Source organism: Echeneis naucrates, chromosome 18 (genome assembly GCF_900963305.1).
Source record: "Echeneis naucrates chromosome 18, fEcheNa1.1, whole genome shotgun sequence".
Taxonomy (NCBI): domain Eukaryota; kingdom Metazoa; phylum Chordata; class Actinopteri; order Carangiformes; family Echeneidae; genus Echeneis; species Echeneis naucrates.
The window spans coordinates 9,193,992-9,219,847 of NC_042528.1; the positions used below are offsets into that span (position 1 = coordinate 9,193,992).

General features: G+C 42.6%; 2 protein-coding genes across 14 annotated transcripts in view; one reads left to right on the forward strand and one right to left on the reverse strand.

Annotated features, from left to right (window-relative positions):
- Positions 1 to 2,823: 2,823 nt before the first annotated feature.
- On the forward strand, positions 2,824 to 16,766 carry rcor2 (REST corepressor 2). Of its 3 annotated transcripts, none has more exons than XM_029526277.1 (14): positions 2,824 to 2,944; positions 5,607 to 5,732; positions 7,992 to 8,048; positions 9,306 to 9,386; positions 9,681 to 9,733; positions 9,876 to 10,037; positions 10,146 to 10,270; positions 10,643 to 10,709; positions 10,937 to 11,176; positions 11,411 to 11,488; positions 11,779 to 11,836; positions 13,180 to 13,247; positions 13,524 to 13,685; positions 14,452 to 16,766. In XM_029526277.1, exons 2-14 carry the CDS (start codon positions 5,609 to 5,611, stop codon positions 14,800 to 14,802), a joined length of 1,626 nt encoding a protein of 541 aa, XP_029382137.1. In that variant the 5' UTR covers positions 2,824 to 2,944; positions 5,607 to 5,608; the 3' UTR covers positions 14,803 to 16,766. The 3 variants fall into 3 exon arrangements, with proteins under 3 accessions (XP_029382137.1, XP_029382139.1, XP_029382138.1); XM_029526278.1 differs by lacking the exon at positions 2,824 to 2,944 and adding an exon at positions 4,559 to 4,615; XM_029526279.1 differs by lacking the exon at positions 7,992 to 8,048.
- A 2,097-nt stretch (positions 16,767 to 18,863) lies between these two features.
- The window catches only part of mark2b (MAP/microtubule affinity-regulating kinase 2b), a 44,000-nt gene continuing 37,007 nt past the window's right edge, over positions 18,864 to 25,856 (reverse strand). For 4 of the 11 annotated variants that reach the window (XM_029526267.1, XM_029526271.1, XM_029526274.1 and 1 more), the window contains 4 exons: positions 24,796 to 24,822; positions 21,696 to 21,734; positions 20,910 to 21,019; positions 18,864 to 20,766 (listed from right to left, as the gene is read on the reverse strand). In XM_029526267.1, coding sequence (XP_029382127.1) covers positions 20,417 to 20,766; positions 20,910 to 21,019; positions 21,696 to 21,734; positions 24,796 to 24,822 — 526 coding nt within the window. In that variant the 3' untranslated portion in view covers positions 18,864 to 20,416. The remainder of the gene's footprint in view (positions 20,767 to 20,909; positions 21,020 to 21,695; positions 21,735 to 24,795; positions 24,823 to 25,856) is intronic. The other 7 variants (XM_029526276.1, XM_029526269.1, XM_029526275.1 and 4 more) reach the window with 5 other exon arrangements.

The following is a 25,856-nucleotide window of genomic DNA, read 5'->3' on the forward strand; positions in this document are numbered from 1 at the left end:
AGTCCTATCCTCTGAGCAAAATATCAGATTTGCACACAAGTAAGCTAATAAAGTAGCTAACAGATTACCATCCGGATTTGTGTGGAAATGTCATGGTCAAATTGAAATGAAATAAACATTTTCAGTGCATTTTATTTTAAGAAATTTAGTAAATATGTTTTAGATCCTTACATAAATTACATCAGTTTGGATATACATTTGATACATTTAGGTCCTAAATGACATAAATGTGTAATATGTTGTCCTTTGTGGGGCGGAGGTGATGTCGTGGCAGTCGGTGTCCAAAAATTACATTAAAATTACATAATTTTGTTATACCTATATTAAGGTGAGTACTGCAATACAGAGAAGGCCAATATATGGTGGTCCACCACATTTATATTTGCAGCATGCAGGAGTTTCTTCTATTACATCTGATTCTAGACCATGCATAACAGAGAAGTCAGAGACTTCAGAAGAGGGAGGGAAGGATGGATGGGACTCAGTATGAGATGTAAGGGTAGAGAGGAGATGTGGAGGAAAACAGGGAGATGAAGGAAGGGAGACAGCCAAGGAAACAGACAAGCAAGAAGACCAGACAGCTAAGTAGGACTGAGACAGGTGGAGAGAGGAAACAAATTGGAAGAAGAGAAAACAAGAGTGAGCTGAAGGGAGAGTGGGAGGGACACTGAGTTCTGAAAGATCGAAGAGAGAAACCAAGCGGTGGAAAGGGAAGGGAGGGAAAGACAGAGTGGTGAATGGAAAGGACAGAACAGGAGAAGGAGAGTTGAGGACAGACAGAGGAAAAGGAGAAGGATGAAAGTAGGCAGCTGAGAGGTGAAAGCAGAAGGGGAGGAGGGGAGAGATGTAGCAGTTCATTAGGGAGGATGTGTTAGGGACTGGAGGACTGAGCAAGAGGAGAGACAGTGCAATGGTGAGTTTCATGGACACTGGCTAATGAGAGGAAGGGAGAGGAGGGGAGAGGAGAGGAGATGTGGTGGTGGTGGGGGGGGGGGGGGAGGGAGGGGAGAGGAGAAGGTGGCAGGGGTGAAATGAGACTGGAAGGGGAGGAAGAGGAGAAGGTGGGGGGCTGGAGGTGAACGAAGCGAAACTGCTGTACTGTGTCACCATAGGGGGACGATGGGGGGAGGGGAAGGGAAGAATTTGCACGTATGTACGCTCACACACACACACACACACACACACACTGTTGAAATCGAAAGCGACATGAGAGAGACAGGAAGGAGGAAGATGAGGAAGAGGAGTGTGAGGAAGGAGATGAAGGGAAGAAGGAGCAGAGAAGGGGGTAGAAAGGAAAGACACAGGAGAGGAGTCATCACTGGAGAGAGGAAGTGGGGGGGTGGGGGGTGGAAGAGCAGGGGAGAAAGGGAGGGGGAGTAGTATTAAGGAAGGGAGGAAAGCAGAGTAGGCAAGGAAAATGGATGGACAGAAAGAGAGGAGGCAAGGGGAGAAAGGAGAAATTAGAGAAAAGGAGGAGAAACAAAAAATCCAGCAGAGGGCTAGACAGAAAGGAGAGGGGAGAGGGGGGAGGAAAGGAATTAGGGCAGATATTCAGGAGCTAGAAGAAATGGACAGAAAAGATGAGGAAGAAAGTATTGGGATAAGAGAAGGACCGAGGACCAAAAGGAAGGAGATGTAAAATAGGTGGGCAAATAGAGGAGGTGCTGAGAGGAGCAGGAAGCAGAAGGGTGGAGAGAAATAGGTGGATGGAAAACAAGAGACATCACAGAGGATATTGAGATAAGGAGGGAGAGGGATGGAACTGGGGTGATGAAGAAATGTGGGGTACCCTGAGAAGGTACAGAAAAAGATGGATGGGTGTGTTAGACAGTTACATGTCAACAGAAAGCATTTGCGAATACAACAGCAGGTAGAGTGTGTGTTTTTGTGGGTAATTGTGCTCATTGCCAGCATCAGGTGTGAGAAATCCTCTTGCTGCTATCACTCCCTATTCTGTTCACCAACACGCTCACACTGGTCCACCTGTGCACTCTAACACATATGCACAGGCAGATGCACACACTGTCACTCACTCACACATACACAGAGGCAGAAGGAAGAACTCTGGATTGTATGACATTTTAAATTAAAAAAAAAAAAAAAAAATCTGGAAAGTAAATGAGGCCATTTATCTGTGTCATTGTCGGGTCACGGGCAAAGTCACGCACGCTCTTGGGTGCGTGATAGTGTTAGTGTGCATTCTCTCACGCGTGCACACTGACACATACACAGTGAATTGTTCAATTACAGCCCACTCTGCTGCCCTTCTCTCCACCATGCATACATCAGCGCAAGTCTGGACAGCCTGGCTCAGCACGGAGACGCACAGTTGACGAATCCCTCCGCCGACACACTGGCAAGTAGTCCCTAATTTATGGGATTTTGATGGATGGCAGATTAAGAGTCTATAACAAAAAGCGCCTCTATAAAATGTAACAGCATGTTCTTTCTGATGGTACTTAACGAGATTAACGGTTCAATATGATCATAGTGTGAATTAGCAGGTAAATATAAAAAATATATATGCTTTTGTTTTTACCAAAGCTTTTCATTCAAGAGAGCTCGACACGACACTCTGAGGTATCATATGACGCGTTTTGAGAAAATAACCCAAAATCAGGAGTAGGCTACACTTTTGAGGTTTTCAGGACTACTTTTCGTCAATCCAAACGGTTGGTTGGGAGAGGCGAACGCATCCGGGCGGATGTCCACCTCAGTTTTCTCCGGGTGCTGTCCGGCTCCCCGGCACACTCTCGCACTCACGGCTGCTTCCATCTATCCATGCTGCTCACTTCATTGTACTGACTGTGACCATCAATTAGGCAGAAATTAAGACGTTTTAGGTCCGCTACTTATCTTTTAGCACCTCCAGGGGGATTTTGAACCGCGACCAGAGGCGCAGATAAGTTTTGAGTGCGGGAAAGCGGAGAGAAACCAAACACAGGTACAGTGTGACTGTTATCTCGACTTCCAACTATTAACGTTACTAATGTAACGAGACGGTACTAGCCGCAAGCTAACTGGCTAACGTTAGCATCCTACCGACCAACTAGGTTTGACTTCTCACTGCACTTTGGTGAGCGGGCAAATGTCGCCTGGTTTTTATTGTTCAGCAGCCAGAAATGACTTGGGGCGTCCAAAGTGTGGCAGTTATTGGTCAAACGTCCCAAAACGGACCGCCAATTAGAGTTATAATAACCCAGAGAGCGAGTTTTTGCCCCATGCCAGGGGCAGCAGACAACAGCGTCAGTTGTAGTAACAGCAACGTTAACGTGTGGACAACAAAAGGACTTCAAAGTGTGACACACAGATAACTGCTCCGGAAATCTGTGGCAACATTTATCATTACTGAACTAACGCGGTTCATTCAATTTCAATCACTCACCCTTATATTTTTGGCGAGGCTTGAAAATGAGTTGGTTCTTAAAAAAATATATATATTTTAAGAAATATTAGAGCCGAGTCCATGTAGTACTGTAATAGCAGTATTTTAACACGTACAGACCTACCACCGTACTTCTGAGACATACGTGAACACACCATTAGTCACTTTAGGACTGCTAATGTCAGTATGATGTCGAAGAGGAGAGATGTGCCAGACTGCCTAATTAGAAATATGTTTAAAAAAATGAGAGCTCTTAGTTAAACTCCCGTAATATTAATCAACCCTTACTCTATTGCTTAATGTATAATTGTGTCCGGCATCCAAATATCGGAAATCAAGCGTCAAAAAGTTTTAAAAGCCATATTCTTGTCGGAGGTAGTGAAAATGAATAACTCAGCACGTGTGTGGTTTAGCAATACTATTACAAATGGGTGCTATTTAGCTGAGTTAGCTGTTGTGTATTTATATGAGCGCCTGTAGCTCTTAAAAGTTGACCATTGTGGTAGACAGAGGCTACCGTCTCAGTGTCCGAGGCTACCACAGACCCTCAAACTCACTGAAAGTGAACCGGGCGGGATTATACATCTTCTGCGGTTCCCCCAAACGAGATTGACTGAAGTGGACAGAGGTGCATCTGTGATCTTCCAGTGAAGTTAGAGGGGACAGCTGTTGTCGTTTTTTTCCCCTTATTGAGGGAGGGAGGGAGGGGGAAGCACCCGGAGCAGCGATAGACAAAGACCCACAGAGAGCCAGAGACATTTGTATTGTCTGCCCTGAGTTTGCTAGATGTGGTTTAATCTCAGGCAGTACAGATTACCCTTCACACCCTCCAGCAGCGCAACTGCCCATGTTTAATATGACGGATAGAGCCTCTCTGCTTTGTTCTGGCCGCGTTTAAGTTGCTCAACTGGAGATGAAGTTGCTAATGTGACGAAAGAAAACAAAGTGTAAGCGATTCAGAGCCATTGAATACAACTTGTGTTTAAACCCCGATCTTTCTGAGATATCGACGGCTTTGTCTGTGGTCGGCTATCGTTTGTAACCGCGCTGTTTGTGTACGAGGAAACTGCTTCGATGGGAAACTTTGTAGCATGTGGAGCTGTGTCCTGAACAGACCGTCTAGTCTTTTGTGTAACTGTGGGACTCACTGGGCTGGAGATGCAGAGAGAGAGAGGAAGAAACCGAGGCTTGGTCACGTAACGATATAATACTGACTGGATGATAATTAAGGTGAGAAGCCTCTTCTCACCTGAGGGCTCTCATGTTATCTGTGGCACTTATCTACGTTGTTGTTGTTGTTTTTTTTTTTAAACATGCTGCCACTTGTCAGTTGCCGTGCACATTCGTGTGTGTCTCTTTCACATGCACAAAAGTTACAAATAAAGACCATTTCGTTTTTCATTAGTTTGTATAAACATACAAGTTTTGGTTTTGTGGGGTTTATACAATTTCAGTAAATGGTGTATAGTTGCAAACAGTTCTGATTTAAAATCTAAAGATACTCAGTTCACTGTCATAACACAAAGAAAAACAGAAAGTGATCAGTCAACAGTACATAAAGTTTCTCAGTTGTAGTTGCATTTGTTATTGTTAATATTTGTAGACTATATATCTGTAGATTGATCAGTCATTTGAGATGTAACATTAAAAAAACTACATACCAGATTACTAACCCTGTTAGACTTTTGATAAGAAAAAAGTTTAGCTGTGCTCTTGAGGTCAGTTCTTGGCAGTGGAAGATGGGAGTTTAGACTTGATCTGAAATCTAGAGATTGCATGCCGGCCAACAAATACTCATGTCATTGCATCTTCATCGGCTGCTATCCCACTCTATTGCCAATGCAAGGTCATTTTGGTTTGAGAGATGCCAAGTTATATATTGATGCTGATACAGCAGGGCTAGAGAGCGATAACTGAGTTGTTGGAGTGTATGAATGAGTTCTCTTGTGTACTGTGGATACACCAGTGTTTGGAAAAAAATAAATTCAGCTCCAGGGAAAACAATGGGAGTACTTCCTGTTAATGGCTGAAGGTGCTACTATATTCTACAACACTGAATAGGGTTTTAAAGGGTATCATCTAAAAACACAGCAGCCGAATCTCTGAAACTGGTTAACTGATTTTATCAGGGCTGAATAAATTATGTTTAACAGTTGTGTAAGTGGCATAATTTTATATTTAAGGTTTGTGTGTGGGTTCTTCCTCTTTTTTTTTTTAACAGATATGCCCTCAGTGATGGAGCGCTCGGGGGCCGGGGTCCTGTCCAGGAGCAGAGCTAAGACTGTAACCAATGGCAACAGCCAACCACACTCTGAGGAGGAGAGCAGCGATGAAGAACATGCTCATGGTAGAGAGAGAGAGACACACAGATGTTAAACTTAGGCATATTTCACTATTTCACTTAATGTGTTAGATTCAAATGAAATCAAAGTTGGGTGGAGTAAGGAGAGAATGAAAGCAGGAGGAGGGGATATTCAATACTGATGCAGGCAGGAACACATGAAGCTGCATATAGCTCATAGAAATGATGCTGTATGAAGTTCATAGAGATAGGGGAGCAGCAGGCATTGCAGGAACATGGGGTGGTGATGATTCACCACCTGCAGGATGAGGACAGGGAAAGAGGGGAAAGGAACTGGGAGAGACTTCGGGGAAACATGGTTAGTAAATGGTTACACATGGTTAGAACATTCCTTTCCTGTGTTGACTATTGATTGAACTTGTAACTTGTTATAGACTTATTATCTGGCTTTGCTGTTCTAATGCAAATGATGCACAAAATCTTCACTAAAGATATTTCAATTGTTTAGATAAAGCATGGCATCTGTTTTGGTAGCATTCATGGCATTGCTGCAGTGCTTCCCTGCACACTGCACTCCTGACGTCCTCTCCTCAACCCCCATTCGACACTCTTCCATCCTTAGCATCTTCTGCCCTTGGTGTTGATCTTTCATTTAATCTTTCATCACCCTGTACATGGACCTGGGACACATTCTTAGATCAAACATAGCAATACAACAAGAATAGTTAAAGACTGGTCTAAAGGCACTTCACTACCCAGATTGTTGCAGCCACCACATTCACCCCTGCCTTCACCTCCCCCATCTGTCTTCAGTCTTGCATTTAATTTCCTCACCTTCCTCATCCATTAGTCCCATTTCTCCCTAATTTTTTCCTCAGCCAGTGCCCCCTATCCTGCCTGATTTTCCTTCTATCCTTTTTTCTTTTCTGTTCCTTTTCCAATCTCTTCCCACCAATTTCTTAACCTCCACTCCAGTTTCTATCACCCCCTTCTCCTCCTTTCCTGCCCACGGTCCCTGTGGAAGCTGTGATCTGTCTCTTCCTCCTGCTGTAGTCTCTCTTCTTTCCCTTCTTGCCATCCTCTCTATTTATTCCTATTTCTTGCTAGTGTCACCACTGCATGAATAACTTCATTTACGCCACCCACAACATTTCACAGGTAGCGTTATTTAGAAAAAAAAATATGCATGTTATTTCTTAGAGTTGTGGTAAATGCTGACTGACAACAAAGCAGTTAAAAAAATCAAGTAAGTTGAACAACAAGTTAGATATAGCATGCTGAATCTTTTTAACCAGTTAAACCCACTGTAACTTGGAGTTTTGATTAAAATAAGACTGTATTTGTGGAAATTTTCATCCAAATGTTTTTTAACATGAGGTGAGTGTTTGCACTGTTAAAACTAATTACATATCCACTGGGTTTCTAGCAGCATTTTATGCCCAGGCCTTGTAGAAAGCTGTGTAATTGTATTGTAAAACTTGGGAAAAAATTTGATTTTTATGGTGAAATTGAGAACTATGAAATATGTTGCATGTTTTCTTGACAAATTAAAAACTAAACAATAATATCAAGGACAAAAGATAATGTTTTCCGCCAGTAATGTTATCTGATCTCACCTGTTTTGGAAAAAAAATTGATATATTGACTACATTTATCCATAATCTGCTAAGAATTAGATAATGACCAGCATCACAACAGCTGAGACTAACTATTTTAACAATCCCTGTCTGCATCATCCTCAGGTCTGCATCATCCTCAGGATGATGCAGACAGGGATAGCTGTTTTCACTATTGTTGTTATTGGGAATTAATGAGTTTCATGTTCAGTGTGAGATGATAACTTAATTTTGACACTGTTCACTGTGTGAGACACCTTTAACTACACAAATATGGCGACAGCTGTAGCCTCAAAAGACACTGAAGCCATAACAATTACAAATGCATGATGAAAATGAGATTTACATTGCCAAAACAGATGACAAAAATTGTATTAAATCTAATTTCGGTTGTCACTGATGAAGAGTTACCTGGATAAAACTCTTCCTGAGGTCCTTTTTACAAACTTTGATATTGCAGACACTTGAAAGGTGGAATAATAGCTTGTCATTTTCATTTGTGTATTCCGTTGCTCCATAGATGGCATGCCCATACCTCTGCTGCCGTCGCCTTTATCTGTCCTCTTATCCTGCCCTGTTACTTTTATACTTGCCACCCATCCATCCCTCCATTCTCTGTTCCTACCAAATATTATCTATCTGTTTGAAATACTGCTGAGACGTAAGTTAATCTTGTCTCTTTCTACAGACAGTATGATCAGAGTGGGAGGAGACTACCAGGCTCAGATCCCAGAGTTTAAACCAGGTAAACCGTCATAAGAATGGGAAAAGAAGGATATGACTGTGACAATAAAAAGGAGGATGAAAAGAGAGAGGGAGGACAACAGGGCTGAGAAGGAGACACAGAGGTGACTAGAGGACATTGAGATGAAGGCCAAGTGTCCAGTGATTTCCACTATGGAAATCCAAGAATAGAGATAGAGAAGGCAACTCATAAAGGGTCTGAAAAGATTTTTTCTGCCCTTAGTTTTAGTTTTTTCCCCTGAGTGTGTTATTCTACCTGGTTTAGTGTTAAATGAGAGTCAACACAGTTTAATAAGGGTGTGATAAGCACAGTACCAGCCCTTCATATCATGGCCACAATCTTAATCAAGTCAATTTGTCATTCAGGCAGCTAAGGATCAGGTGGAAAGTGCAAAAAATTCATATAAATTCTAGCCAAAAAATGTGTGTAAGAAGGCATGCAACAACAATTGTGCAAGAGAAGTGTAAAAGCGGTGACATTGAACTCTGGAAAGATGCTTCATCTACACAGCTTGGATTTGCAGGTTTGAATAAATGCTCAGGGTATGTTTAGTAAAGGCTTTACTTACAGTAATCCAATGAGGATGAAAGAAAATCTTCAAAGTTAGAATATATATTCAATAATTAGCACTGCATATAACATTGTGCGGTTAAGGTCTCTTTGAGGTGGGCGTCAAGCCTTTGTTTCCTAAAGGGTTACCTCTGAAATTTTGAAATCCATTATTTTATTATTTCTGCGACAGTAAACACAGATTGACCTCAACATATTTTTTTCCTGAAAAAAGTCTGTAGTTGCGATGAATACAAGTAAAGTTGGCCATTTTAAGTTTAAGTTCAGTTTGAATACAATTTTATGAGGAAAGATTCTGAAATGGACCTTTGTGAGAGACTGATGCCTTCTTTGAGAATGAGATGTAATGAAGCTCAAAAATGGGAAAATAACCGCCACAATATACAGAGAAAGACGCTGCACCAGAGTAGCAGCACTCAGGTCTTTCACTGTCTGAGCACATTGCTGTCTCCTCATCTTTCTTCACACTTAAAATGGAGTCAAAGTAGTAGTCCAGACAGAATAAAGCATGCAAAGAAGAGCAAGGAAGCAAGTAGAAGTTGATATGAGGTCAGCTGAATAGACAGCTGGGGCATTAGAGAGAAATGGAGAACAGAGAGGAAGCACACAGAGATAATGTGAATGTGATTAATATATTTAGATATGAAGGTCAGTGTTTGAAAATGTATTATTTTGCTTTTATTACAGACAGTCCAACGCGCTACAATGAGAAGGACCAAAGGAGCATGTTGGTGTGGTGTCCCAACAGTCAGCTCTCTGATGCAATGTGTAAGAGTGAGAGAGTGAGAGAGAGAGACACACACACACACCTACCTTCGATTAATTTCACTGGCACAAGCTCAGTCTTGCTGTTTATGTGCACTCACCTGGTGTCTCTGTCTTCGTATCTTTTAGTCTCTTTTGTAAATCTTCATCATCTATACCTGTTTTGCCTGTCTAACTCTTGAGTTTACCATATAATTACCCAATATCTTCTTTTCTTGTTCTTTATCTCTTCATCCCTCATATGACTGATATTTAACCCTCCATTTTTCATGTTAAACCAATCCTCTCTCACTGTAGTGGACGAGTACATCTTGATGGCCAAAGAGAAACATGGATACAACATGGAGCAGGTTGGTTTTATCTTTCCATTAAACAATGTACGTTCATGTGTACTGTCAAGTTAAAAATCTCCTACATTTTACAGTAATTAATACTTTTTTGGGTCCCTCCTATGATACACCCATTTCTCATCCTTGTTTATGTCCTTGTCAGGCCCTTGGCATGTTGTTGTGGCACAAACATGACGTGGAGCGATCTCTGGCTGATCTCGCCAACTTCACCCCCTTCCCAGATGAGTGGACGGTCGAGGATAAAGTGTTGTTCGAACAGGCCTTCAGCTTCCACGGCAAAAGCTTCCATCGCATTCAGCAGATGGTGAGAGACGGGAAAGATAGCTCTCTGTTGCACACACAGACACACAAGTATATTTAAAAAAAAATTTTGACATAATTTTCATACTGATACTTACTTTCCTCTGTGTAGCTTCCAGACAAGCTGATCTCCAGTTTGGTTAAGTACTACTACAGCTGGAAGAAGACCAGGACCAGGACCTCAGTGATGGACCGACAGGCCAGGAGGCTGGTCAACAAAAGAGAGAAAGATGACAGGCATGAGAAATCATGAAACTTTAATAGTAATCGCAAGGGGAAATGGAGAATGAGGGGGCGAGGTTTGGAATGAAGAAGAATAAGAGCCATGCAGAAAGAAAATATTAAGTTCTCCTAGAAATTATTCACCTGAGTTCTGACATTTACAAAACACTTGTTAAATGGCACTTGATAAGCATGTCATAGTGCGGAAATAATAGCATCAGGGGAAAAAAAAGATTTTTTTCATGATCTTTTGTCATTTCAGTTGACATTTTTGAGCATTTATGGGAATAAATTAGATAAAATCAAGCAGTTTTAATTTAGATTATGGGATGTGGCCAAAGCTTTTCCATGGGTATGTGTAGTTTAATTTCCTTTTTTGTCTTGTAGTAATGATGAGCTGGAGGAAGGAGACCCAGGCAGTGACAGTGACTTTGAGATTGACAACAAGAAAGAGGTGAGCAACAGAAAGCTAAATTGTGGTCGTTTGACAGAATATGTGTGCATGTTATGAAACATGTTTTGGTGTTTTATCAGTCACGATTTGCTTGAGGAGGCAAGCCCAGTTAAATCAAGGTTTGCGATATCCTTCAATTTCAGCTTCATATATTATGGATAAATGTAATGTTATCATTCTGCCTGAAGCTCATTTCTGATATTTATGTGATTCCTCTATCCACAAAGGCTGTGAAGCAAAACCCCAGCAGCACCACCTCAGAAAAAGCCACCCCCAGTCGCTCGGGGCCAATAAAGAAGGAGAATATTGGGGCCCAGTACCGGCATCACCCACTCAGGGCCCGCCGCAGGCCACCCAAAGGCATGCATCTGGACCAGGGAGACATCATGTCCCTGTCGGCCTCCCACGATGCTGGGGTGCTAACTATACGACAACTGGACACACAGTTGGTGTCACTCAAAAGACAAGTATGTTTTTAACTGACTTTTAATCATATCTTTGTTCACAGTGAAGTTTCTATGCACTTGAAATACACTTAAGGTTACAAAACAACTGCGCAACAGCAGATCTATTGCTGCTTCATATTTTAAAACTGCATCAACCTACTTTGTTAGAGCATCAAGACTTTGACTACCTGTGTGTTTATGTTCAGATGTCAGAAAATGAACTCTGTCTTCCCCTCCGCTATTTCTTTCTCCAAGGTTCAGTCTATAAAACAGAACAACAGTAGTTTGAAACAGGGTCTAAATGAAGGTGTTGACACATTCAAACCTGCAGAGGTAAATCTTTTTTTCCCATTTCAGTATTTCTACCTTTTCTTTCCTTTATCTTTTTGTTTCCTGGTTGTATTAACTTTTCATCTGTAATCTCTCTTCAGTTTGCCCCTCTCCTCGTTCATTTATTCACTGTGCCCTTCCTCAACTCCTTCAAGATATTATTGCACCCCTTGTGGGACTTAGATTAGTCTTAATCTTGTGTTTGCTGTCTTGAGCCATTTTCACCTCTCTCTTCTCTTCTTTTTTACCACCTACTATACTTCATCAAACTATAATCTCTGCCTGACTTCCAGCCTGCCCCAAAGATGAACTCTCGTTGGACCACAGAGGAGCAGCTCCTAGCTGTGCAAGGTGAGTGAAAGCTCCACCATCCTCCTCTTCCTGCACGTCACCTCGTCTTGCTTGACCTTAAAGGTCAGAAATAACCCAAGAACTAAGTGTCAGAGCCGTTTTCTCTATCTCTAACTTCATGGTTCTTAATGAGTTGAAAAAGCAAGCATCAGTTTCGATCAGTTTCCATGCCTTGTTAGTACCAAAACTAAGATCTTATTAAGTCTCTGTGCTGTTTCGCTCAGGATAATCTGCAGCTGGAAAAAAAGGAGCTACTGGGATTCAGATTCCATCTGTAATGAAAGTGAATTAATGCGATGGGATATGTAAAGCTGCTTCTGTTCCATCTTAGTATCCACAGCACTTTATCAATTAAAGACACACAGCTGTCTAAGAGAGAGAAATTTTGAGGTTTTTCACAGGACTTGTGTGTCAGGATAATTTGTTGCCATTGATATTTAGTTGTGGCTGGCTGATGTGGAATTTTAAGTATTATTTTTGGGGCTTCTACTCCTGTATTCCTACAACCGGAAGTAGCAGAGGCTGACAGGAAGTGGGGGGGGATTACACACAGCACAAATCCTGAGTCAGAGTTGATCCCGAGATGCTGCAATAACATGGTTATAACCCTTATACAATCTGTTCAATCAATTTCATTATTACTATTGTTTTTTTATTGTCATTCACACTGATCCCTGATCAGATGTAAAATGTAGCAATGCAAGTCTAAATTGTTCTGGGGTTCAACAGGTAACAGGAGTCTTGTTGTTTTGGTCCTGAAAACGTAAAAGTTATGCCAAATTTTAATTATTCACAAGAACAAAATAACTCATCCATGAACTATAAATGTCATGTTTCCCATAATTCAGTTATCAACAAAAATAATATCAGGTTGAGAATTGCTCGGCTAATTTATAGGAGCAGAGATTTAAACCTGTGGTGCTCATCCACAAGTCAAGTAAATTTAAGATTTGATAAAGAGAGAAAGAAAAGGCTTCCTTTTCCCTGAGCAGCTGCAGGCAGTGTGCCTTCCCCACCAACTGCAGCTGTGCAGTTCTAACAGTAGGAGAAGGAGCAGAAGCTGAAAGATATGAATGTGTGTAACGATGTGAGTTTGAAGCAGAGCAGGCCTGTTAAATAGCAGGTGCGCTCAGACAGCTGACCTCAGATGAAGGTTAACAGAAAATACACATCGACACGCCAGCTCACTCCACATTCATTCCTTTTTCCTCTGATGCACACTGCGCCATTTCTCTGACAGGCAGAAAGTAAGCAGCTGCTTCTGCAGATTTTTAAGGGCAACCAAATGACTGACACATAGACATGCCATAAACCTGATTTTCTTTCTTCTGTCTCCTCTTCAGCGATCCGCCGTTATGGTAAAGACTTTGCAGCTATTGCAGAGGTGATAGGGACGAAGACACCAGCTCAGGTGAGCATCATCCATCTCAGGTGTTGAGGGAAAGATTTATGATCATCTCATCATCTCCAACCTCACACTACCCTCAATCCTACAGTTTACTCTTTGAGCTTCTGATCAGCTTTTCATCTTCAACTTCCCCTTCATTGCTTCATCTTTATAGGATAACTGTAATCTCCATTATCCATCCTTTTTCAGCTGTCCTTCATTTTCAATACCTGTGCCCTTAAATGCAGCACAGCTTTCTGTGGTTCTCTTCTAACTCTTCACATTGCTCTTTGGGTTCAGGTGAGTTCGTTCTTCGTGAGCTACCGACGCAGGTTCAACCTGGATGAGGTGCTGAGGGAGTGGGCGGCTGAGCAGGTGGCTACCAGCCGAGACCTGAGAGACCCCAGAAGGAGCAGCGAGGAGATCTCAGCAGCTGCGGATGGAGGTGCGGAAGAAGACGAGGTGAGGCCTGACTGGGACAAATGTTAGTCAAACAGAAAGATGCATTTGTAATGGACCTGCAGATGAATACACAGTTGGTGCACTAGATAGTGTTTGTAGCAGTAGGAAGGAACTAATTGAAAATCTAAACCCTACAGGGTGTGTTGAAGATCATGAAGGAATGTGTCACCCAGTACAACAGTGTGACACAGACATTAAGATGAGTCACACTGTACTAGTCATTTGGATCAGTTCATTCTCGGGAAGAAGAAAAAAAAAAAAAAAAGAAAGATAAATGTTATGTTTCATAAAAATTAATAAAAAAAAGTGACAAGTTTTGTGTCTGTTTGTGAATTGCACCTAAAGAAGTGGTATATTGTAACGTAGATTCAAAATTGCTGTTGTCTTACCTGCTTATGATGGTACACAAAATGGTGAAAATTGATTTGGAGAAAACTGTCCAGAGAGACAAGTTTTCATATTTATTATTATTCCATTAGCTTCCAGGAGCTGCAGATCCTCCCTGAACTTCTTGTGACTAATGTAAAATAGTTCCATCATATCTATGGAGTGGACTCAACAGATATGTCATTTTGACTTTCCTCCCTATTGTCTGCTGGAGGTTCCAGCTGAACATGCATTTCCTCGTCATCTGCATCTGTCCCCTCTTATCTTTCATCTTCCTCGCTTGTCTCTTACCACCACCACCGCATCCAGCTGTCTCTCTCTTCACCTCACTTCATCTTCTTTGGCTGCCCCTGTGAACCCTCTCCTCTCCCCCCCTCAGGTCAAAATGGAGGACTCTCCGTCAGACGCAGCTGGAAGTTCCTCTCCCCCTTCTTCGACACAGACCCCATCTTCCCTGTCTCAGCCTCCTCCGCTGCTGCGACCTGCTCCTCCCTCAGCTCCCCCAAGCCTTCTCCGCCAGCCGCCTCCCCTCCAGACACGCCCACTCCAGAACCGAGCACCACACAACCACCCACCACCTCCGCTCATCCGGCCAGCAGTGACTTCCTCCTCCACCTCTACCGGAGGCTCCAGCCTCAGGGCCTCTCCTCCCAGCGCTTCCTCCACTGCTGCAGGGCAGATGCCTCCCTCGCTGGTTGGGCTCAAAGTGGAGCAGCCCAATTCACACTGATCTCATACCTGCACGCACACAGACACACACACACACACAGTTTGAGTTCACAGACAAACACAACACTTTCCCTTTTCTCCAAGAAACTCTCTTGACCCTGTAACGCCGGCTGTTATGCATCACATCACTAAATGGTGGCTTGACCACGCTCAGGTCCCTGAGGCGACGTCACAGTTTGTGAAGTGTGACAGCAGAATATGAGGGCCCTTTGGTGATGCCTGCAGCCCCTTTAGTGTACTGACAAACACCTACCTCCAGACCAGTTATCTAGTGTGACACACACACACCATGGGAACTCAAACAAGCACTATATACACACTTCCCTGAAGAAAACGAAGACACTGGAGGAAAACCATGACCACAAAGACCAAAAACCAACTTGTCTCCATTGAAAGAGTTGAACATCTGGATCACAGAGGAGTGTGGTTGAACACACACACATCTGTACTGTAGTTTTTAGCAGGCAGGAATCATCCAAACAGTCTTCAGGAAAATTGAATGAATGAAATGGAAAAGAGAATTTGCCTTCGTCTGAGGTTGTGTAGTTTAGAAAATCATCCAGAGGGAGCGTGTGATGAACTCTTTTCTGTTTAAGCTTTGCTTTAAAGACTTGGACTCCCCCAAAGAGGAGGGACGGTACTATTGCAAAGAAACTGAGCTTGTTCGTCAAAGCTGTGAGTTTATTTCTTCAGCTGGTCATGGTTGGCTGTTGGTTCCGAATTGGGCAAAAATGGGAAAAGAGCAGGTTATCACAGCTCGATGTCTCTCATAGCCACGTATTCTTAGTATTTACTGGAGTGATGTTTTTGTTTTTATTAGACCTGAAGGTGAGCCCTAGATAGGAAGGTAGTTACTGTAAGTAGTTTAGATAGTGCATACTTTATGTGATAATTCTTGACTGAGCACTAAAGAGCAGAGGAGCCTTTCAACACGTGACTGGACTGTCTCACATTTCAACAGGACCTTTCCAAAGCTCATTTTCACTGGCTCAGTGCTGAAGCCCTACTGTTTCACATCTCTTCCTCCTGAACAACGTACCTGTCAGCACAGCCGGACTCTGCTGAGTGATGGGGTGACCTCTGACCTCTGTGTACACTGAAAAGTCTGTCACTGCTTTAAAAGCACATTGTCACACAGTGCTGCCCCACGTGTCCAGTTTAGCTGTTGAGCATCACAAGAGTTTACTTCTTCCGGGTTAGAGTGTTAACTGCTAACTTTGCACAGTGGAAGACGGCAACCCAGATTCTGCCTGAAGGTGCGAGTCTAACAACACGACTGCAGCTGCTCGTTCAGGTTGATTTCAACAAGAACAAAACAACCTGACCTCTTTGTGGCCAGACTGTGCTGAATCCTGGAATGACAGTGAAGTTTGGAGGATGACTCAGATGAGATGTGGAACGGTGGATGTCAGAGGTTGGATACTTCGGACAGGAGCGGCAGAAGTGTGTTTAATCTGTTCAGCTGCCAGCAGCTCATTTAGGTCAGTGTTTCTGTCGGAGACGGTCCAGCTCAGTGGTGGAACTTGATATATAAGGTGTGACGCTGTGAGTCCAAAGTCAGTCTGCCCCTCTGAGGAGGCCTGGGAGTCACGGGGCATCTGGTTTCTGCTGTAATGTCAACTCACTGTCAGGAAATGCTGCACTTTCCTTCCCAGCCAGTCACATTTTTGACAAGTGTTGATGACTGAGCACTATTTTTCCTGTGGTACCATTTGTTTATTTTCTTGCCTGCCTCTCATCACCTCATCTGTTGGCAGAGGCCTCCAGCTTCGACTCCATGCAGCACTGAGTGGAAATGGAAGAAGCACATCACTACATTTGGCTTTAATGTGGCTCAACTGTTGACTTTGCTTGGACTTGTTTTCTGTTTCCAAAAATGCTTGTGTACTGTATGTGAGAAGTTGTTTACATTGTGGAGACTGTTTTGTTTTTTGTTTTTATTTTTTTTAGAATAAAGAAATGACCAAATGACACAATTTGGGATAGTCATTGGATGTCCAGGAGCTTCTCTTAACTCATTGAAATCACAGAAACACACAATCTGACTGATAGCTGTGTGTGAGTGAGAGCGAAAGCTTCATATGCACATCATCTGTTCTCAAATGCCAAATCCTGTCACAACACCATCTGTTGTGCCCCAACAGGTTGGGCCACCTGCAGCTCCAGCATGCCTGAGCACCAGGGAGGGACTGCAGCCATTTACTGTCAACAAATAAACAGCTCCAAAAAGTGAAGTTTGACAAACTGGTGCTTGAGATGGAGGAGTGACTCAAATCTCTATTCATCAGGTCAAAAACACATCACCACCACAGGAGGAATGTTAGAGGACCTGCAGGACAGAAAGGTCAGTCTGAGGGGACCTTCACTGTCGAGCTGTGACACACTGTTGGATTTGAGCTAAAACTAACGATGCTCTCTAAACAACGCAGCTTTACGGGGGGGGGGGGACATGATGTGACGTTCAGACAGAAGTGAAAGCAACAATCATGCAATAAAAGCACAGTCTATAAATGATATTAAAGCAGGTGATTGACAAGTGTGACATGATCTCTGAACACTTTTTACCCGCTTTGTGCCAGAAATCCTGTCACTGGAAAACACAAAACGTGGAATACACAACTCCTAAAAGCAGACCTGGAGAATCTTACTCCAAGCTGCACAGATTTTCTCCCACAGCTCCCCCTTGTGTCGGTCTGAGGCAACAGCTGATCCAAATATTTCACCTTCATTATAAAACAAGCACAGGCTGAGAGAAACATGCCCTTTCATGGGACTGATGGGTAAAGAGCTGACACAAAGCTTTCTGTTCCATCAAATGAACATCTGCTGCTGAAAATCATGTGATATGAGTGAAAGCTCCAGAACAACTACAAAGGTGAGTATTAAGGTCTAATTTGGTGAGCTGCTTTGGAAAAGTCTGTTTTCCAATCAACTTGAACTTCAAATACTGCAACAGCAAAAAAGGTAAAATGGCCTCTCCAAACGTGGATCCATCTACAGCCAGTCCTGCAACAGTCTTAACTGTTCATACCATGGATTATAGTCACACTATCATATCATTGTTTTTATTACTATCATTGTAATTTTTCATAATTTTGTCTTTGCACAAAAGAAAACAAACAAATAATACATTTTTCAGGAGTTGATCACCCCTCCCAACCCCAAAAACCCACCACTACAGTTACAGTTTGCTCAAAACACATTTAAAATCAATGTAAATTACAGCAATGTAAAATGAAATAATGTAAAATAAAATCAACCCTGAAAGAGATAATATAACAGCAACAGCCAGAATAATAATTAGAATCCAATACCCAGCACCTTAATACAATGATCAACTTTGAAAGAAAAATCTGACATATTACAAACTGAAAGAAAAAAATGACAGTGTGTCATTGTGAGAGAAAGAAAAGTGTTCAGTTAGATACAACCAGCTGACAGGACTCAGTCGTGCCCCCCCCCCCAAAATCCAACCCAACCCAACTCTGTGCACGTGTCTTTTCTCTTGATTCTACAAACTGGAGGATCGAATACACAAAGAGAGAGAGAGAGAAAAGGAATTGACTTCTTCTGGTTTGTGGTTTTAAACGCCAATATGTGCTCTGTTATGGAAAATGTTTAGACAAAGAAGTCTTTCCTGCTTTCTGTCTCTTCTCCAAGCTGTTCTGGACCATTAAGGCCATTAAAAAAAAACAAACAAACAAACAAATAGGGGGAAAAAAAATCTTGCAAAACTAAAAGACATGAAAAAGAAAATGAAGGAGCAGTAGTTGTCACCACCACCATCATCATTAAATACATGGAGAACTCCTACATCTCAGGGGGCTTGTGTTGAAAGTGAAACACTGAGTTTGAACTTTGTTTGGATGTTAAATGTATGTGTGTATGTGTGTGTGTTAAAGGTGCACGACACTGAAAAGGCAGCAATGATATGATCTGACATGACCCCCCCCCCCACCGCAGGGGGAAAAAAATAATAAAAAAAATCCTAATCTGTACAAACCCAAAATGATCAACGACACAAAAATATATTATCAAATCAAAACTAGCAGAAGAAAACAATTCACCATTCGTTGTCGTCAATTCTTTTTGTTTTGCTTTTTTTTTTTTTCCAGTGATCTTTTATAATTACTTCTCTCATACACACACACACATTCACACACTCACACATATACTGTTTGGTACATACTCCAATGACACCTTTGTTGTGTGTTTGATGGGAAGGGCAAATTTAAGAAATGAAAACAACAAAAATGCGTCTGTTCAGGGCTGACCATCTAGATATGAAGGCATGAAGCCAACCGAAGTGAGTCCAACATTAAAGAAAACACATGAACCTATTGGAGCTTTTGTGTGCTGATTTATGCAACAAAAAGGAGCCCCAAATTTAAATTTTCAAAGAAAGGCAACATGTAATCCATCAACAACCCCGTCCATGAGCTGTCCTTCCCTCCCCAGGTCCCAGTAATCCCCTCTTTTCCAGTGCACAACTCTTTTAAAAGCCATAAAATAAGAAGAAACTCAAATAAAAAAAAGAAAGAAAGAAAGAAAGAAAAGAAGAAAAAATACGGGCTAAAAGTTTCAGCCCATACTGTCAATGATGAAATCAAGTCTAACTGGCCTCCTCGGACCTGATGGTGCGAGAGAAATTAAAAATGAGGAAGGAAGAGGGAGTGATGAAATGAAAGATGGATGTGTTTGTGCTGAATTCAGTCTGAAATCAGAGGAAGAACGGAAGGTGAAGAGTGTCAGTGTGTATGTGTCCATGTGAGGGGAGGAGGGAGGGAGGATTTCGGGGCAGGAGGGGAGGTTTGGGTGGGCAGGTGGAGGGCAGAGGGGGCCCGTTAACTGACAACAGCAGAGTCCATCCATTGAGAATCCATTTGTAGGTGTGTAAGTGTAGGCGTTGTGTGTGCACATGTGTCGGGGCTCTGATGTGGCTCTGGTGGAGTCCGTTCAGTTCAACAATCAGGAGAAATTCTTTGAGTTTTGCAGTTAAATAAGGCTTCAAACTTCCTGTCAACCATTCAAAGAGAATGTAGAACACTTTTTTCAGCCTTCCTCCACTTTCATTGTCCTCAATCCAACTCTCATTTTCACCAAGTGCCCCCCCCCCCACCCATCCCAAAAGGACCTGGTCGCAGAACCGCGTAGAGAAACGGAATAAATAGCAGGAAGAAGTGACAGGAGTGGTCAAAGTGATCAAAGTGTGACTCCTAAAAAACAGAGAGCAGATAGGACATGCAGAAGTTTGGAACGTCTAAGTAGAACGTGAGGGGGTGGAGAAAAAAAAAAAAAAAAGCTCGGCAGGGAGAGAGGAGACCTTGGTCTGTAAGTACTTCACAACTCAGAGTTTCTACTCTCAGGGCCTCAAGAACTTAAGGAACAAAACTTCTAGAAAAGAAACTTTTTCTAGTCACAGAGAACCAGTAGCCCTACATCAGACCTGTGTCCACATAAGTGTGTTATTTTTTTAAGTGATCCCACCCTTTAGCTTACCTCCTGACCTCCAGCGCATTCTCAACTTAACTACATCAATATCTTCATCCTCGCTATCATCCCTCCACCTCCTCCTCCGACCTTTAAACTCATCTCTCCTCACTGCTCCTCCAAACTCACAGTTTGAGCTCATTGGCAATCTTTGAGGCAATGTTCTTGAAGGCTATGGATGTGCCCGAGATCCGCTTGAAACGCACACCATTGAGAGAGAGCCGCGGCAGCTTGCAGACCTCCATCTCCCACTGGACGAAGTCGTCACGCGCCGGGTTGCCCGAGACACAGAGCAGCATGTAGCGCTCGCGGAGCTCGTATTCGCAGCTGTTGGAGTCGAGCACCTTGCGGATCTCACGCATCATCTCCATAGGCTCCATGGACGATGTGGTCTTCATGGACCAGGTGAAGCGCAACGAGCGTGGCTTGGCCGAGTCCTTCTGGCTGGCGATGGCTGGAGGGGTCCCAGTGCCGCCTGGAGAGGATGAGGCGAAATGGGGGTCAAAGATGAGCAATAAAGAGATGGGAGGGAGAACTGCACGGAAAATAGCAGGAGCTGAAATATTAATATGGATATTAAAGGGCGATTTAAAACACTGAAGGCATCTCATGACCTACCAGTGTTTCCAGATCCTGGTGAGGAGTTGTTCTCATCGTTATTGGAAGAAGAGGACAGAACACCGCCGGACGTCTTTTCTGACTTGTCCACCGTACTGCTCAGCATGGACCTGAGTGAAGGTGGAAGAGGAAAAGAAGTGGAGGGGATCACAGTGAAAGAGACGGGGGGGAGGAGATAGTAGGAAGAGAAAAAGGGGGGACAGAGGGAAGGGGAAAGAGAAATTTAGGAAAAGTGAGAATTATTTCGAAATGGTACAAGAAAAGAGACGGGGTGGGGGCGGGGGCAGAGAAAGAGGATGAGGTTGTGGAACTGAATGAAGACAAAAAGCAAGAAAAATAAATAAAATTTCAGTACCCGTGTGTGTTTGTGTGTGCACTGGTTAGATGCCAAACATGTGTATCAAATTGTGTGTGTGTGTGTGTCTGTGAGCATTTTATGTGTACTTACACACAAACACATTTGGGTACTTCAATTCTGATTTCCCCACTTTCATCCACACATGCCCTCTCACACACACACACACCTCTTCATGCAGGTCATCCTCCACACCATCACTCCCTCTCTGGGATGCGATCATTCGCTGCTTATCTCGCACCCCCTGATTGGTTAGCTATTACCACCACCACCAACCAATTACCCATCCCAGCTCCACCCCCCTCTCCCAGCCATTCACAAGCTCAGATCATCTACTGGTTGGCTCCAGTCTACTGATTGGCAGGCGGTTTGGCAGAGCCTAGGGGTTTGTAGGGAGGTTTTCAGTTTTTCAAGCTGTTCTGTAATCTCACCTGCTCCCCTCATCCCGACCCTCTCCCTCATACGGACTCCTCGAAAAAAATCAACACAAGTTTAGTCTTTGTTTTTTTTTTGGGGGGGGGGGCTGAACACAGTCCCCCTGCTCGCCATGCCTCTAACTGTTCCAATCCAGCCACTAATGTCACTCCACTGTTTGCAGCAATTTTCTCATAGTTCCACCAGCAAACGGCCAGATGCTTTGAACAGGCAAGCGAAGAAGCTGACCCAGCTGTTTGTATATCCATCACCATTACTGTCCACTTTGTGTGTGAAGTTTGATTTACTAGTCATTTTCCAAAGTGATGGGATGGGCAAGGCTAGCTGGTTAGCAATTATGTTGCTTCCCATCTCTGGAGAGATGTTGCCAAATAAAGGAATGAAGTTTCATCCTGAACTCATGGTTTCCTCTAGGCTGGTGTGCAAAGTTAATATTAGCTACGTAGCAGCAGCAAAACATCCAAACAGCTCCTTTAACACATCCTCAGTCACACCCGAAGTAGCAGGTGTAAATATGTCGCAACAACTAACCTCCACCATTCTAAGAACAGGTGTGTGTGGTGCAACCTTATTTAACTTCGTTAACTTCCTGTGGAGCTGTGTTCCCAGTTGAAGTTACAATAAGGTGGTGAAGAAACGAGTGATAAACAGAGCAGAGCAGCCTCAAGTAAATTAACTGGTCAAAGTTCAAAATTTTGTGGTTCATTTTAGAGAACTATTAAATTCCTCCATAAGAACTGTGTAGAATGGCTGGAACAGATCAGGCTGTAGTCCAACAAAATGAAATGAAAACCAAATGTGAAATGGACCATGTTGGAATGGATTGGAACAGAATGGTCAGCATGGTGAGGGTGGGTCCTGTGGCTGAAGTGTTAAAACTGTTATTAGTAACACTGGACGTCCACATGAACTGTTTAATACACGCACAGACACACACTGTTTTAACAGTACTTTAACTATAGCCTGTATAATACAAATAACAAATATTCTCTTCCATACCAGCAGACGTTAAACACAAAGACAAAAGGAAGCAAGACAAGCAAACAACAACATAGAAACACAAAGACAGGCGACCACAAAGCACATGCAGACTTTGGATATAAATGAACACACATGAGAAAGTCAACAGTTTATGGTATTGAAGTCATTCTCTAGAGGGTAAAGGGCTCATTTCTGTTATATGCTGAATGGGGAAAAAAGATAAATAAATGAATGGACAAAATAAACAAAATATCATGAAAATTCCTCCTGTAACAGAAACATGGTTAAATCAGAACATGACCAGATGACCAGTGTGAGAAGTGGAAAGAAGTTATAGCCAGGCTTTCTTAAATGATAAAACAGAGATAAACAGGAGAATAATGATGAAAACCATTCATGCCATTTTGCATTTCCATTTTGATTCAGTTAATTACGTAGGGATGGAGAATGGCCCCCCGAGGAGGGGGTGTGGGGCGAGGGGCTCTCTGTGACATCAAGGAAGAACAAGATGATTATTTGATCTCTAATACCTTACATGCACAGCCCACTTTATATGGGGCCCTGTCGAATCTACTTCTTTTTAACTGTAATAACCTACCTGTACCAAATTCACAAACATTCAGTTCTCTGTCATTTTCAAATTAAATGATGTATGAGAATCTTTACACATCCTAAAGGTGTCATGACGTGTTGACAAACAGAATAATATTACAGTGGTATTACAACTTCCTACCATTAGGTGGAGCAAAGGTCCAGATTAAAGGAAATCGCTCTACCTGCTGGGAAGAAGCAGCCAACACACTCAAAAGCAAGTGTGTGAGACAAATGTGGGTGTGAAATGTGTTCAAATGTATAAATATAAAATGTGTTAACGTGTGTTTAGCCTCTGCATCCAGTGAAAATAATCTACATGAGTATGGAGCAAAGACTGTGTCATTATGCAAATATCTGGGTACATCAATGCAAATATGCATATATCCGCACATGTGTGATCTGTGTGATCTGTGTGTCTGTGTTCACAGCACAAAAGGTCTTTTCCAGCCAGAGTAGGTCAAAGCCATCCAGTTCTGTTGCTGCTGTTAGAGCCAGTGCCAGAATGAGAACAGAGCAATGACAGAAAGGAAGAGTGCAGCCTCCAGAAAAAGGTGCAGCCTGAGAAACACTGCAGCTCCGTCCCTCCTGGGTCCTCTACTCCTCTACCTCCATCCACAACTACCAACTGCAGCCAGGGACTTATTTTGACACAACTCACTACCTTCCCTGTTTAATTTACAGACATTTTCACAATGAGATAACTAAAAGTACAACTTTCAATTTCTGAGACCCGACTGGTGAATGTGAAAGAGGGGATGGTTTGATAAGTGACATTAGCAGGAATGATGGTTAGCAACATTAGACTGGATGAAGTTACTCAATTAGACTGAAATAAAAAGGTTTCTTTTTGCGTTTCCTTTGCTTGTGCCTCTAATCTATCATATGCTTAAGAACATTAGAAAATGAATATGGGAGTTTGGCCATTGGGATGACATTTTAACCGTGACCTAAGTTATGTTCAAGCTTTGGAGACATTATTGGACATTCCCTGAATCTGAAACCGTTGAGAGTTTCAGGAGTAGTTTGATTGATTGCACCATTACGACTCGACCTAGATCTAGGATGCTACAGTGGGGAGATGAGCTCACACGCACTACCTGGTGAATAAATGGAAAAAGGGGGCTGGGAATTAGAAAGGGGTGATAGGGAGGGACAATGGAGGGACGGAGACGAAAATGGTTGAGGTATTATTGTGCTGCATGATGATGGAGTGAGTGTGTTAAATGAGTGAGTGGGTGAGGGGGGAAGTTAGTCAATAAACGAATAAATAAAATAAGTGGGCCAAAACACGGCAATCAAAACCAGAAGGCTCAAAAAAAAAGGCCAACCACAGAAAAAAAAGGAGAAAAGATAAGGCTCAAGGCACAAAAGGAAGATTTCAACAAAAAGCTGCACAAAACACCAAAAGGGGAGGAATATATATATAATATATATATATATGTAAAATATATATGAAGAAGAGAATATACGTGTATATATATATACCAAGGGGTTATATTTAACGTTGGGGGTGTTGCCTACCTTCTTGGAAACCTGAACGAGAGATTTCTACAAAAACAGAGGGATAAAGAAAGAAAGAGAAAAAAAAAAAACTTATGTATAAAACTTATATATTTACGACTTTCCTGTAAAAGACAAACGACCCGCTGAGAAGCAAATTTCAAACTGTCAAAAAAACTCCAACATGAACCAGGCTCACTTGGGACTGAAGCAGAAGGCACAAACCAACATTGAACACAAAAAGATTAGCAGTTGCATCAACTTTTAGTCTCAATATGTTTAAATGTGGGGATTACTGGGGCGAATATCAGAACATTATTAAATATACACTAGAACACCTTAGGGGGATTTAATGGGCTCTGTGGGAAAATCCCATTAAGAGACTCGGGTCTGAAGCACCCCCTACATGAAATGAAGTGCTCCTCCACAAACAGAGCTGTTCTAGCTGATCCTGAAAAGAAGTGCTTGTGAAGTAAACAGCTCAAACATGATTAAGATTTTTTTTTAGGGTGAAAGAAACCCACCTTGTACACAGACAGAGAAACATTTTAAATGAGAAAGCACAGGTTAGGCAAGAACTTAATCTTTTACACAATGAAACGTCACTCTCTTTAACACACACTTGCATTTGAAGAATGGTGTCCACACCAAGCAAAGCAAAGCGCAATGGTGAAGCTATATGATATGCTAATAAGATATACAACTTCACTGAATGTGTGTGTGTGTTTGTGTGTAGGCACAGTCACTGAACAAATGCAAAACATTCTCTCATCTCCACCACCTCTACTTCCTACCAGCATGCCAAGTTCAGTGTTTGTGTGCGTGTGTTTGTGTCAGCGCGCACATGTGCATGCATGTCAAGGTGTCCCCACTAGGGTATTTATAGTTGAGGGAAAAATGATATGTTGGGTGTAACCATGGATACTGCCGCCACAGAGCTACAGTATCTGAGTGGGAGGCCTGGAGAGTGGCTGTGCCTGGACCTCTGCCTCTTCCACTCAGACACACACACACACACGCACATTCAGGCAAGGCACTTGGTTGGTGTTTTGTTTAACTAAACCACCAAAAATACAACACAC

Excerpts from the sequence above, each read along its gene's own strand:
- rcor2 (XM_029526277.1), top strand. The coding sequence starts at position 5,609 with ATGCCCTCAGTGATGGAGCGCTCGGGGGCCGGGGTCCTGTCCAGGAGC. Across the intron at positions 10,271-10,642 it reads AAAAGAGAGAAAGATGACAG|TAATGATGAGCTGGAGGAAG; the intron begins GCATGAGAAATC and ends TTTGTCTTGTAG. Across the intron at positions 13,248-13,523 it reads GGACGAAGACACCAGCTCAG|GTGAGTTCGTTCTTCGTGAG; the intron begins GTGAGCATCATC and ends CTTTGGGTTCAG.